The 14,797-nt window shown below is 32.5% G+C and overlaps 2 protein-coding genes across 2 annotated transcripts; one reads left to right on the top strand and one right to left on the bottom strand.

Moving 5' to 3' along the window:
* Positions 1–488: 488 nt before the first annotated feature.
* LOC111682236 (U3 small nucleolar ribonucleoprotein protein MPP10) lies at positions 489–2,957 on the bottom strand. The gene is made up of 3 exons (XM_023444138.2): positions 2,704–2,957; positions 876–2,604; positions 489–788 (listed from the first exon to the last, which is right to left on the bottom strand). The coding sequence occupies exons 1-3, from the start codon at positions 2,826–2,828 to the stop codon at positions 645–647; spliced, it is 1,998 nt and encodes a 665-aa protein (XP_023299906.2). The 5' UTR covers positions 2,829–2,957; the 3' UTR covers positions 489–644.
* Positions 2,958–3,630: 673 nt separating this feature from the next.
* LOC111682237 (phosphatidylinositol glycan anchor biosynthesis class U protein) lies at positions 3,631–5,436 on the top strand. The gene is made up of 5 exons (XM_023444139.2): positions 3,631–3,860; positions 3,921–4,554; positions 4,613–4,884; positions 4,946–5,088; positions 5,147–5,436. Exons 1-5 carry the CDS (start codon positions 3,731–3,733, stop codon positions 5,255–5,257), a joined length of 1,290 nt encoding a protein of 429 aa, XP_023299907.2. The 5' UTR covers positions 3,631–3,730; the 3' UTR covers positions 5,258–5,436.
* Positions 5,437–14,797: the final 9,361 nt, after the last annotated feature.

Raw genomic sequence — 14,797 nt, forward strand, 5'->3', positions numbered from 1 at the left:
CTATCTATCTATCTATCTATCTATCTATCTATCTATCTATCTATCTATCTATCTATCTATCTATCTATCTATCTATCTATCTATCTATCTATCTATCTATCATTACCTCTAGAAATGGTGTTAAAAATATAATAATAAAATAGCTCTTGTATCCTTAAAGGAATGACAAAAAAACTCATAAAGTAAAGAAAAACACAAACTATTTGCAGTACGAGTAGTATTAACATTTGACGTCATTACGCGACTAAAAATTAGTTCTTAAACTATATTCATTCTTTTATGACATAAATGAATGAATGAATGAACATTCGTTAGCTTGTACTTTTCTCATCCACATTGACAACTATGCATTCATTCAGGATAACACAACAACTTCACGCATAGAAAGAATGGCTCCCACACACCCTACCTCCCTCACACATATGTATCTACTGGCACGTAATAATCATAATGTCCTTAATCATTTATGCGTTTTTGTTGTCTTGGGATAAATTTGTTATGTTTAACGTTGGTTTTTTATTATTGTTGTTGGTTTTTTATATACCTATATATAAAAAATGTATTTATATTTATACATAAATTTTACTTGACTTTGCTAATTTAAAAGAAAAGAAGACAAAACTGAAAACTATTACTTAGTTTGACTATAATTTTAACTTTTTCGCTGATAAGGATTTGGCATCTTGTTTCTTTTTTGTTGGTTTTACGGCAGTTGTTGCTTGATCTTGTAATTTGGAGAAGAAAGCCTTGGATGATTTCAATGCACCTTGATCGTTGCTGGATGTAATCTAAAAAGAAATGTGAAATTTATGTTATTGAAAAAAGTACAGTATATAATTTTTTGCCAAACCTAAGTAAAGAAAGAAATTAATTACCTTTTCCACATTTCTCTGTTTTGTTAGTTTCTTCATTAGCTTGGCACTTTCTTCCTTCTTCGTCAGTGGAATACCCTTCTTCTGGCGTTCCAAATCCTTGGCCTCCAAGGCATTGTGTATGGCCCTTTGTTTTGATTTCTTTTTGCGTAAAGCACGATTCTTATCTGTCTTAGTACGTTCTGATTTGCCAACCAATTCATATTTCGGACCACGGAATACTTCTTCGGGTGCCAATAGTTTAGCATCACTAACGGCAACGGGAGCCACTTCTTCCATAGCAACAGCCGGTGTATTTGTAACAATTTTAGGTTCTGGTGCCACAGGTTTTGGTGTAAAGTGGAAGTTGGATAAAGCATCAAGTTTAACAAATAATTCACGCATCATTTTGCGTATTTCCTGATGTTCTTTAGGTTCTTCGGGTTCATTTGGATCACGATTGGGATTGAGTTTTTCCATTTCCATTTGATATTCCTTTTCATAGATGTGGGCTAAGGATTCTTTGGATTTTTCCTGATCCAGTACAAGTTTTTTGCGGTACTCTTGTGGCGTGTTAACTGGTTTGACGATACGCACGACATCATCCCAGGCTTTGTCTTTAATACGTTGTCTAATAATATCTTCCAGACAACGGGTAGTTTCTTCTGTTATAATAGGAGCAGGGCGTACAGTTGATTCAAATTCTAATACCTCTTCAAGTAAAGAATTCTGAGGACGTGAAGTGGCCTGTATTTCACCCTTAAGTTGCCAAGGTTTTTCTCCTAAAACCTCTGATTCATAATCACGTATGCGTTGTTCTAATCTAGCTTGTCTTTGCTCAAAAGATGATTTAGGTTCATCGGCTTTTTCACTGTCTTCGGAATCATCCGAATCTTCTCCAGAAACTAAAGGCTGTTTTTCTTCATTCCCTTCTTCTTGATCTTCCTCATCTTCTTCATCATCCATATTTTCATCGTGTTCTCCTTCTTTATCCGCTACATCATCTTCGTCCTCTTCTTGTGCATTATCAGCGAAATGATCTTTCTGTTTCTTTTTGTCATTCTGTTTTGTTTTATCCTCCTCTTCTTCTAAATCTTCGTCCACATCAAAGAAATCTTTATATGCAGGATTTGAATCCTCGTCCTCGGAATCCTCTTCCCCTTCTTCTCCTAAATCTTCAGCAAAGTAATTGATACCATCATCATCTTGGGCCAATGATTTACCTTTATGTTTTCTCTCTTCCTTGGCTTCCTCGGCTTCTAAGAATGCTTCCATTTCATCCAATTTAAAGAATTTGTCATCAACTATAGATTTACGTTTAGATTTTTGTTTAGGTTTAGATTTTTCTTTAAATAAGTCTTCTTCTTCCTCCTCCTCTTCGCCTTCATCATCGTCTTCTTCATTGTCCATTTCATCCTCCTCTTCTTCCTCCTCTAAGTCATGGTCATTATCGTCTTCCTCCTCTTCTTGGCCTAATTGCATTTCATTTGCCTCATCTTCATCTTCTTTTAAGTGAACTTCCAATTTCTCCTCTCTCAAAGCCAATAACTTAGCTGTTTGTTTTATCAGGCCGTTCATAGCCAAATTATTACGCACTTCCAACTGTTGCCATATCTGTTCTACATCCATATCTTCCACCACCAGTTCAGGCAAAATCTCTGGATTACCTTGATTGGCTCTATCACTTTCTATGGTGACACCATACATTTGTTGCAACATTTCCTCGATATCTTTACATTTTTCTGGCTGAGCTCTGAAATATAAAAAGTAGTTTTCATTTAACAAATCCTTTGAAATAATAATAACACATGTGCCTGCCAAGAGCAACAGAATTTTGGCACCTGAAACTCACATAAGAAACTTGTCCGGTTCAGCAGTTAATTTTAATAGATTTTGATTTATTTGCAATAATTTATCTTCTATTTTAGGTTCTGCTTTTACGGCGGGCATTTTGTTATTATTTTTCTTTGTTTTCATTAAATAATTTCAATAAGTATATTATATTTCGCTTTTAAATAATAAATAAAACAACACGCGTGAACAGTTTCTTTCCAATTTGTAAACAAATACAAAGCTGACAGCTCAACACATGCATGTTGACAAAGCAGTGCTTTTCAAACTTAGACAGGGTGTTTCAGAGAAAAATTGTAGTGAATTGTCGGTTGAATGATTGTTTTAATACGGTTTTGAAATATTTATAAATAATATAACACGGACTAGCAAATTTTAAAGACCAAAGTATCTTCTCATAGGATCGACGTTCAATCCGAATTTATATCAAAATTAACCCATAATTTTAGGTTTTCTAATAAACTTTGAGATTTGGGTTTTGACTTTTTTTCAAATTGAGTTTGTTTATAATATTGTGCATACTTTGCGCCTCAGGGTATTCAGAGACGTCATGAGCAAAAAGCTATATCCCTCTCTTTCGCACAAAACGATTTCAATGATTTTTTAGCTGTATTTTATATACCTTTTACCACAAAACAATTTCAAAATCAAACAAAAGACTTTATCAAGTGACACCTCTGTATACTTTGCGTTTCAGCTTTGTAGCATTTATAAATTTATTCTTGCTTAGACCGTCGGTAATTTTATTTTCTTTCAATACACGAAAGTACTATTTGAATGAATATATTTTTCTGAATATTTTTTCTTCAACATAAACATTAATTGTATCACAATTAGATTTGCAATGTATATGTGTCATCTCTTTATACTCGCTCTTATCGATAACATAACAGCTGTTGAAAAAACAAATTAACATTTGACAGTTGCATTTTTTTTCTTTTTGTTTATCTCTACCCGGCTGCATTAATTCATAAATGATTTAATAGAGAAAAATCTAAGAAAAAAATCAAAAAACTAATTTAGAACAAATGGATAAAACGCCTATAAAATGGTTAATATTAGGTGGAGCCTTACGTTACTATTTGGCCAACAGTGAATGGGGCAATATATTGGCAAATCGTGTAGAAATAGCAACACCCTTGAATTCCTTTAAAAGAGGTGAGTGACTAAATTTAAATGAATTAAATAGCAAATATTGAATATTTATTTTATTTACAGTACAAGAAGGCATTTATTTACTTAAACAAGGCACAAACCCCTATGAAGGCGATATGGTGCATGAGATACCCATTATGTTGTGGTTTCTACTTTATGCCTCTGAATTTTTGCAGGGTTTATTGCCCCTGTTGTATGTAGTGGTGGATATAAGCACAGCTTGGATTTTATACAAAACGAGTAAAATATTTGTACGCAAAAAATTGCAACAACAATGTAAAGAATTAAAATTATATGCCAAAGACACAGAGGAGTTACAATATCAACCCATCGATGAGAGTAATATACCGTTTTTAGTACTCATGGCTTATTTGTTTAACCCTTTGGCCATTTTCAATTGTGCCGGTTTAACCTCTACCGTGTTTAGTAATTTATTTCTGTCTTTGGCCTTATATGGTTTGGTGGATTTCCGGGTGTTAATCTTTTTCATTTGTGTGGCTTTAGAGTTTCAGCGTAATTTGTATCCTATAGTTTTGCTGGCCCCAGTGGTGTTGATATCCAAACAGGATAAAAAAATAAAAGGCATTTTTCATACTGTGGCCTTTTTTAGTTTGCTGACAACATCTTTGTTTTTGTTAAACTATAAAATAATGGGAAAGAATAATTGGAATTTCATAGATGGCACTTTGGGTTTTATGTAAGTTAATGGTTTTATTGAAAGTAATTTTTGTTTTTATTTTGTGTTTTATTTTCAGCTTTTTCTATCGTGATTTGCAGCCAAACATTGGTTTGTTTTGGTATTTCTTTACCGAAATGTTTGATCATTTTCGCACCATGTTCCTGGTAACATTTCAAATGAATGCCACCGTTTTGTATTTGGTACCCTTGTCTCTAAAGTTACGCAAGGAGCCTATATTATTGGCCACTATTTTAATAGGTTTAATGTCCATTTTTAGAGCCTATCCCTGTATAGGTGATGTGGGCTTTTATTTAGCTCTCTTACCTTTATGGAAAAGATCTTGGAAATGTATGTTAACTTTTTCAAACATTCTAAAATTTTATATTACATCTTTTTTTTTGTTTTCTAGTTATGGCCCACAACTTTGTTGTGTTTTGTTTCTTTGTGGTTTCCTTATGCATGCTGCCTGCTTTGTGGCATTTATGGATTTATTCCGGTTCAGCTAATGCCAATTTCTATTTTGGTGCCACTTTGGCTTTTTCCACCGGACAGGTATTTTTTGAGTTTGTTAATAAATTGTTTGTGGTAAATCAATTTTCTTTTCTCTTAGATATTTCTAGTCACTGATTTATTGTTTGCCTATGTCAAGCGTGAATTTTGTTTATTCAATGGCCAGAAAATCATTGTCGATGGCAAAGAGGCCAAAATTGTTTTGGGTTAATATAGCTGCGATACATTCTATACTACTACTTTATACTTTGTACTACATTTTCCAACAAACACTTATTTAAGGTTTACTTTTTTATGTAATTATTTTTTTAAAAGTATTTTTTTGTAATGTAGTTTTAATTGATTATAATCTATTGATAAATACAAATATGCCATGAAATTAATATAGAATTTTGTTAGAGCATTTTTTTTATAATGTGTTCGGAATGAGCTCATTTTTAGTGCAATGAGAACCACTACAGATTCTTAATTAGCAATATTTATTCTAGGACTTTCATCTCGAAATTAAGTTAAAATATAAGAGATTACTTAATAAAACGAATGGCGAAGTTGTTTAAACAGCTCAATGGGTTCTCAATCGATGTACAGGCCTAAGTATTCTACTATTTTGTTGTCCTCATTCAAAAATTAATCTGACAGATCTTGTTCAATTTATAGTTCAATTCTTTTTCAGTTATACTTCAGTACTATGTCGGTTCTAGGTCATTTTTATTTCAGTTCTAGTTAAGTTATAGTTCAGTTTTAGAATAGTTCTATTTCTGTTCTAGTTGAGTTCAAGTTTAGTTTTAGTTGAGATTTAGTTCTAGTAGGATGTTTCTATTTAACACACATGCCCAGATATGAAGACTCTATACAAGAATTAATCTAAAGGATCCTGTTCAGTTTTAATTCAATTCGTTTTTAGTTCTAGTCCAGTTTTACTTCAGTTCTATTTCACTTCTAGATCAGATCTTATTTAGTTCAGTTCTAGATCAGATTTGTTTCTGTTCTAGTTCAGTTCAAGTTTCTATTTAACATACATGCCCAGGTTTAAAGTCCCTATACAAGAATTAATCTAACGGATCCTGTTCTAGTTCAGTTACACTTCAGTTCTATTTCAGTTTCAGTCCTATTTCAGTTCTAGTTCAGTTTTACTTCAGTTCTAGTTAAGTTCTAGTATAGTTCAGTTTGATTTCAGTTCCAGTTCTTGTTCAATTCTTATTCAGATCTAGTTCAGTTTCATTTCGGTTCTAGCTCGGTTCTAGTTAAGTGCTAGATAAGTTCTGGTTTAGTTCTTGTTCAATTCCATTTTAGTTTTAGATCAGATATGTTTCTGTTCTAACTTAGTTCAAGTTTAGTTTTAGTATAGTTTTAATTGAGATTTAGTTGTAGTAGAATGCTTCTATTCAACACATATGACCAGATAGGAAGTTTCTATACAAGAATTGATCTAACAAATCCTGTTCACTTCTATTTCACGTTCTCACGAGAATTGGATCTACGCTCCGGAACGACCCGATTCTCATTCGGCCAAAGATTGTCAACTCAGCATTGCTGAGTCAGCAACAGCTGCCCAGGAAAGAACATCAAGTTACAGCCAACCTGTTAAAACAACAACAACTTCTATTTCAATTCTTTTTCAGTTCTATTTAGATTCAGTTCTAGTTAAATTATTTTTCAGTTCTAGGTTAGTTCTAGTTCAACTTTAGTTCAGTTCTAGTTAGGGTTCAGTTTTAGTTAAGTTCTGGTTTAGATCTACTTAGTTTGAAAGGAGGATGTACATATATAGATCAAATCCGAAGAAATACACCTACACCAGTGCCTCAGGTGGGAATCCAACCCACCACCTCCCGTCTACCAGTCTAGAACACTAACCACTAACCTACCGGAGGCCACTTAGATCTACTTCATTTCAGATCAAGTTTAGCACTATTTAAATTCTTATTTAGTTCTAGTTCAGCTCTAGTTCTGTTCTAGATCACTTCTGTTTTTGTTCTAGTTCACTTCTAGTTGAAATTTAGTTCACTACTGTGTAATTTAAAAGTTTGAATGAAACCTCCGATAACATCATAAGAGGAATTATGCTATGCTGCTTAAGGGCCCTTCAGACGATCACACTTTACGTACGACAAGTCTAATGAAAAAGTAAAATGAAATTCCATCCGTATAACAAAAAAGAGAATAAAAGTCGTATGATTTATATTTTGTGTGTTTACACGATTGGTATAAAACAATTAAAAAGGCAGATGGAAACAGCTGTTTCACTTTATTTATACGTGTTTACATAAAAATACATCCCTGATCTAATGAAACCGGCTTGTTTTTTGAATCATTTCAAAAAAATGAAGAGAGCCATACGACTGCCAAATTTTCCATTTGTATTCTCTCTCAATGTGTGATGGTTTAATTACATATTGCGTTTAGACGTTCCCATCCGTACTCATCTACACAAAATTTTGACAGATCACATTACTTGTGTGATCGTAGCAATATCAACATGAGAAATCATCTATGTTAAGGTTTTAACTTCACACATATAGCTAATAATCCCTAAGCTCATTACCATGCACATTACATTGTCCGGTGCCCAAACAATCTTATAGTATGCCTATGACATGCCAATGTTAAATCAACTTAGGGAGGGTTTCTTACTCATCAGTTAAACTAGGCTTAACTTGCTGTTAGAATAAACTCGGAACAAATTTAGGCGGACTTTAACCGATAATTGTGGTTTTCAGTTTTAGATTTAAGCTCAGTTAACTTTGTTAGTATTGCCAAGTTTTCACTCCAAAACATAAACAATGAACAGCTGTTTTTTGCAAACAATACTTTTGTAAAATGGAAAATTTCAGTTGTAATTCAGGTCTGAGTTGGGGAACAACACTCGCGTCATCGTTTTTATTTCTTAAGGATGGTCAGGCTTGTGCTTGTTGCTGGGCTTTCGACAGAATTACTTCTCACCCCGCACTAATTTAATGCATTACTTCGTATAACTGTTCTAAGTTATGCGTCGTCTTCATTAAACGCGTGCTTTCGTTTTACCTCAGAGTGAGGTTATGTTTTTTGTTGGTGGAGACCATAGAATACTCACGATATAACCTGGTGGAGACCATTTAAACTCAAATATAAACTGGTGGAGACCATTAAAACTCTGGAACTTTTTTCTGGTGGAGACCATTAATACTTTTGATGAAATCAAGTCCGGATGCTCCAACTTCCTATATGAAGGTATAGGTCGGTTGGTGGGTGATAACCTGGCAATATAAGTGCTTGATGCACCGCCATCCTAATTAAAACCCAAAAAAAAAAAAAATTGAAAATTTTGAAAAAAATGTTAAATAAACATTTAAAACAATAATTAATGAAACAAAACAAATCAGAAAATTGCAATTTACTTAAAATATTATGTTTTTGTTCTTACGAAATCATTATTTTATTGTTTTTGTTTAATTGGCCAATTACACTCAGTTAAACTAAGATAATAAGGAGTGAGATCGGAAAATTCTTAACATACATATATGTTTATAAAAAAGAAACCACTAAACTTACAGCTTTATTTTTTTTATTTGATTCAAATTATTATAAACAATTTACAAAAAAAAATATTTTTATAGTTTTAATCACTAGTGATGAAATTTTGAACCCTTTTCGGAAACCCTTCCATTAACGTTTTTATAGTGCTTTCTGTCACTTTGCTCGAACATGTAGTCCATCTCCGTTTAAAATCTACCACACTTTTGGACACCTTTTTTGTACTCTTCAATTCTCTTTTAACAAGAGCCCAATATCTCTCCACTGGCCTTAGCTCCAGGCAGTTTGGAGGTTTTGTCTCTCTTGGTACAAATACCACATTATTGTTCTTGTACCACTCAAGGGCTTGTTTACCATAGTGACAGGATGCCAAGTCAGGCCAAAAATAAGTGGACACATTATGAAGTCTTATGAATGGAAGCAGCCTTTTTTGTAAACATTCCTTGATGTAAATTTCGGTATTTATAGAGCCCGTTGTAACAAATGATTGGCTTCTTTTGCCGCAACTGCATATTGCTTGCCATACCAAGAACTTTCTGGGAAATTTTGTCTGCTTTTGGCTCCTAAACTTTTCTTAAACATTCCCTCGAGCATCAGCAACATAAAACTTTTGACCTGGAAGTTGCGAAAAATCTGCCAGAACATACGTTTCGTCATCCATTATGCAGCAAGAATATTTTTTATAAAACTTGACTTCAATTTCCGTGCTCTGTTTTTGGCCTCTAAATTTTTAGCAGCGTTCCTGTTAGGAACTTTTTGAGCCTTGTATGTTTTTAAACCTGCATTAGCTTTAACTTTTCGTACCAAATAGTCCGAGCACTGAGTTAACCGAGCTCCTTTCCTACCGGATGTGTTGGGAGCTCTTTTGAAAATTCGTTCTATTTTTTGGCTTTAGAAACATCATGTGGACCATTCCTTCTACCTGAACCAGGTTTTCTATCAACTGACAAGTTCTCCCGGTACTGTTTAATAACATTGGAAACAGTTTGACGGCAGACCTTTGTATGCTTGGCCAACTTTTTGTAAGACCAAGTTGGGTTTAGTTGAAAATATTTAATAATTTCAGTACGCACTTTATCTGGTCACTCATTTTAATCAGATTAACATAAAAAATAATATAATTGACATTACACATAATAACTGACATGTTTTTCAAAGGTAACTTGATCAAAAAAAAAAAAAAAAATCAAATAATACTTTGGTTGAAAAATGTAATGAAAAACGTGTGTTAAGAATTTTTCGATCTCACTCATTAAGTAACTTTACTGATAACTGAAAAACACGAAACATATATTAAACCAGGTTTAACCAAAGAATGAAGATTATCTTTAACAGAAAAACTCGCCCTTAGGGTTTTATGTAAGTTGATGTTTTCTTTAAAATTTATTTTTATTATTTCACAAGAATCAAGATCAGTCTCTTGATCGCTTTAGATTATAAAAGCTACTAAATACCTTCAAATTTAAAATATAAAAGAAAAGAAATTTAAATTTGATTTTATTTTTTTTAATATAATTTTCTTTTTATTTAAACATGTTTTATTTTCTTGTTTGTTTTTTTTTGTTTTTTCTTTTCATTTTGTTTTATTTTTTGATGGTTGGTTGTGTGTGTTTTGTTTTTATTAAATATTGATACACATGTTTTAATGTAATACAATTTTAATTGTTTATTTTTATTGTTTTATGCTTTTTTCTTTTAATTTATATTTTAATAAACACTTTAATAAAGTGTATAATAATTAACTTGTTTTTCGTTTCTTTTTTTTTGTTTAATAAATATGTTTTAATTGTATGTTTAATGTATATTTATGAGTATATATTATAATGCATATTATATATTATTATTGCAAAAATTTTGTATTATTATTGTATGTTTTTAAGATTTTTTTGTTTAATGCATAAAATATTTAAATAAATTTACAATTTTAAAAGGTTTTTTAAAACTTAAAGGTTAATCTTATGTCACAACTGTCATATATTAAGCCTTAACTGCAAGTTATTGTTAAATTGTAACATGTTTAAGTTTTAGAGAAAAGTTTATTAAAGATTTTACTGTTTTGTTATAAAATTTAAAAGATTTTTTTCATAAGTTAAATTAATACAATATTTGAAAACTAAAAGAGAATCTAAGGAACTATTCAATGAATACAATCACAATCTCCACTGGTAATCTTAATATATTTTCAATTCTGCCCAAGTTAATTCTGTCAAATTAGACAAAACTTTAGGACCATTTAGAAGTTGGCTTTGTTTATTAAAGTTAAGCATTATACTGAAGTTATATTATATTATCATCAAGTGACGCAGAAACCCATTCCTATTGACGAGGCCAGAAAAATCAAAGAGAATACTCGAGAGAAAACAGTTTGTTATTGGTTCGGCAGTTAGTTATGTAGGAGTTATCAAGAGTTGGATAGAAGGGGGATCATTCGCCATAGGGGCACATCTGTCAATGCGAATAACTTGAAAACTGAGTAATCGATTTTATCGCATTATCAAATTTTGTTTTCGTTATCGATTATCTATCATCCCTGAAAATTTGAAACATTGACTTTGAGGCAGACATGATTAATTGTTTTTCTGTGAAAATATTTCACTGTGTGAACTTTTTATACTAACTTTTTAGTTTTTGTGATAGAAAAAATATATTGGTCAGTATTAGAACGTCAATAATAGTGAACAATTAGACATAATAATAATTTCGATAATATAATTTGAAACCCGAAAAAAATTGAAACTAAACCCCAGAACAGCCCGTGGGGCACATGCGCCAAATATATGTAAAGCTTGTGATGTAGAACAAAATTTGGTTAGAATATTGAAAAAAAAATTAGTAATAATTTGTTTTAATTTTTTTGTTAAGTTCTGTGAAATAAACAATAAATATCTGTTTTATTACACTCTGTTTAATGAATTAAAGTATAAAACAGCAAAATAAGTTTTTATTTTTGTATTTTTTTTCTTTTATTTTACTAATGACAAATCTGCCCCATCCCCTTGGCGCATTTACCCCATGAATGGGGCGGTATCGCCGTTTTTGGTCAGTGCGGAAAAGTTAAAAAATATTTACATGAGGATGACATAGGAAAGATTGAAAGGAATAAAACTAAAGCCAACATTATCTAAGTATCCGAACCAAGAAAAAAAATAAGAATATGTATTGTGGTTTTAATTTGTGGCCGCCTCAAAAAAAGTGGTGTATGGTCCCCCTTCTACCCTACTCCACTTGATACTAATAACACTAGCCAAACGTAGGAGGAAAACGATCTTAGAAGTCTCTTGTCTTTCTGACAATGAACAATTTATGAATGTTCTTTTTAAGGGATAGCCATCTTCTGAGGACAAAGCTTAGCAGGACTTTGTTCTGCTTCTGGAATAACTCTCTCTCTATCCGAGCAATACTGAAAAGATTGCGACAACGTCAACCTATAGTTAGCTGCAAAGTGGTCATGTCTTTTGGACGATCATCAGAAGTAAAAGGCATGCAAAAAAACACCAAGCTGGTGAAGAAGTCTAGTGAACTAGGCATTCATAAGGATATTACACAGGGAAAAAGCTCTGGTAATAAACTAGTACGTAGAAACTTTAAAGTCCGTAGAAACCTTAACCAACTAACCAGCCAGGCATTTATGTGCTTCCCTGTATCGAACACATATTAAAGCATTGCATGGAAAAGGTACATTAGATACATTAGACCTTTACCAATGTAAAGTCTTGGTCAGCTAAGGGTATTGGCAGCACTTCTTTTTCCGGGAATTGCAATAACACCAAGATGGAGTCTTTTATCAAGTAAAAAACGGGTTAATGTCGAAAAGTTGTTGATTTATTAAAAAAAATTCCGGTAGTAAACTACCTTCTAAACCGGATAGTATCGAGCTCAGTGAAGAGGTCCGGTGCAGATTTTTACCAAATGCTCCTAAAAGTCTTCTTAAGGTAAAAATTATGTAAGCTAAAGATGATTATTAATTAATGGCAGCAGCAATGCAGTCGTATTGTATTCCTAGAGGAAAACAAATATACACAAATACTTTCATCAACTCAGGCAAAAGCAAAGAAAGGAAAGGGCAGAATAAGGCCAAGGGTAATAAAAGGGCGTTTAGACGGGTATATTTAAGTTGATGACAACAGATTAAATCTATTTTGGGAAAGTCATTTGTACCAATTTTAAACCTAGTCCTAGTACACCGCTGAAAACTCAATTCAGATACAGGGGCATTAAGTGACAACAAACATCTAACAAAACATATGCTAAGAAAGAAAACTTCCTGGTAATAAAAACGAACTTGTTAATATTAAAAGCAAAGGATAGGACGAGCTTTTAATTGATGTCCCAACGCGAACTCAAGCGCTAAGAAACACTAAAGAAGTGAAATGGCAAAAAAAGAAGCTACCAATCAGCTTGTAAAGATCAGAAACGCGCCATAAACCTTAGAGAGGATGTAAAAGTGATGAATCTCATAAAATTTTTAATGATATCGAAAAAAGGATGAATATAATTTTAAGGAAGAGAACCAACAACAATGCAAGTTGCGGAAAATAAGTGAAAACATCCTTAATATTGTACGAGTGACAACTACAGTCTTAGAATCGAAGAGATAAAGAATGATAACAGAACATTAAAAGGTAATACATCCTATTGACATACAGAAATGTTGAAACTTACATAGTTGATCATCTAGAATTTTTGGTCGATACGAATATGGAGGCATATTCGCATAAATTACAAAACTTACAGATAGAAGTAGAAAATATTGAATATTAGTCTCAAGCCATATTAGAAATCGAATAGAGTCTAATCATTCGTTTCAGTAACAACGATCCCAATAATAAACAAGTAAGAGTTCTATATTCGGCTGTGCCGAATCTTATATACCCTTCACCATGATGTGTTTAAAGCCTTTTGTACCTTTTGAAGAACGAAAAAGTACCAAAAAGTCCCCATCTATGGGTCCTCAGTTAATCCGGGCCATACAAACTTAATTACATGTTCCTAGGTTCAATATTGTAGAAATTGTAAAAAGTACCTTTTGAAGAACGAAAAAGTACCAAGAAGTCCCCTTTTACTGGTTCTCACTTAATCCGAGATATACGAACTTAATAACATGTTTCTAGGTTCAATATTATAGAAATTTCAAAAAATACCTTTTGAAGAACGAAAAAGTACCAGAAAGTCCCCTTTTATAGGTTCTCACTTAATCCAGGCTCTACATACTTAATTTCATATTTCTAGCCAATAACGAAACATTAGTGCTGCTCTCGCTCTGCTACTCTTGCTCTGCTGCTCTTGCTCTGCTTTGCTTTTATAAACAAATTACAATAACAATATTTACCGTATTGTTATGTATTTTGTTTTTGTTTTTTGCAGTTTCTGTCTGAGCATGAATAAAAAATCTAAATTTTATATGAAATTTTCAGAGGTTGTCTCGGTTTTTTGCTCATATCTCCGTTATTTATGGACCGATTTTGCTGATTTTAAATAGCGTTCTTGCCGGTCGTACGTCTGATAGAATTATGGAAGATTCGGATCTCGCAGATATCTGGGGTCTTCTAAAAACTGATTTCAACAAACATACAGACAGACAGACGGACAGACAGACAGACAGACAGACATGGCTTAATCATCTCCGCTACCTATAAGGATCCAGAATATATATACTTTATAGGGTCGGAAAATTATATTATAGAAATTACAAACGGAATGACAAACTTATATATACCCTTCTCACGAAGGTGAAGGGTATAGAAAGAATCGTTGAGATTTCAAAAGCGGCATTCAGCGAAGATTAAATGGACTGAAGTTCTTAGAACAATTCCAAAAACAAGCTTCATGCTTCTAACTAAGGACGTTGTACCAGAATATATTAAAACAATAATCAATTCGATTAGACAATTTGCTGAGGATTTTAACAAGCCGAAGCGGCAAATGGATACCTGTTATGGTTGTGAATTTTTGGAACACCGTGTTGCTAATGGCACCTACAGTACAACATATAGCTGAAGATGAATAAGTTAGAGTTTCTTAATAGGTAGTAACTTTTTCAGAAAGTTGAAAATTTTAGAATTTTTGAAGCTTTAAGCAAAGGTTATCAAAACAACATTGTACGAATGTATATTAGGAAAGATGAAACAAACTTGATTTTATAAGTTATCATTGGATTTTACGATAGAATTAAATTGATATCGACTAAAGCTAATTTTGTGATTAGAAGATTGTCTTACACGGAGAATGCTCCACCCATTTT

Source organism: Lucilia cuprina, chromosome 2 (genome assembly GCF_022045245.1).
Source record: "Lucilia cuprina isolate Lc7/37 chromosome 2, ASM2204524v1, whole genome shotgun sequence".
NCBI lineage: Eukaryota > Metazoa > Arthropoda > Insecta > Diptera > Calliphoridae > Lucilia > Lucilia cuprina.

Bases quoted from the DNA above. Each gene is read 5' to 3' on its own strand.
- LOC111682236 (XM_023444138.2), bottom strand. From the start codon at position 2,828: ATGAAAACAAAGAAAAATAATAACAAAATGCCCGCCGTAAAAGCAGAA. The intron at 2,605-2,703 runs GTGAGTTTCAGG...TTTATATTTCAG, and splicing joins GAACCGGACAAGTTTCTTAT to AGCTCAGCCAGAAAAATGTA. The intron at 789-875 runs GTAATTAATTTC...ATTTCTTTTTAG, and splicing joins AACAGAGAAATGTGGAAAAG to ATTACATCCAGCAACGATCA.
- LOC111682237 (XM_023444139.2), top strand. From the start codon at position 3,731: ATGGATAAAACGCCTATAAAATGGTTAATATTAGGTGGAGCCTTACGT. The intron at 3,861-3,920 runs GTGAGTGACTAA...TTTTATTTACAG, and splicing joins CTTGAATTCCTTTAAAAGAG to TACAAGAAGGCATTTATTTA. The intron at 5,089-5,146 runs GTATTTTTTGAG...CTTTTCTCTTAG, and splicing joins TGGCTTTTTCCACCGGACAG to ATATTTCTAGTCACTGATTT.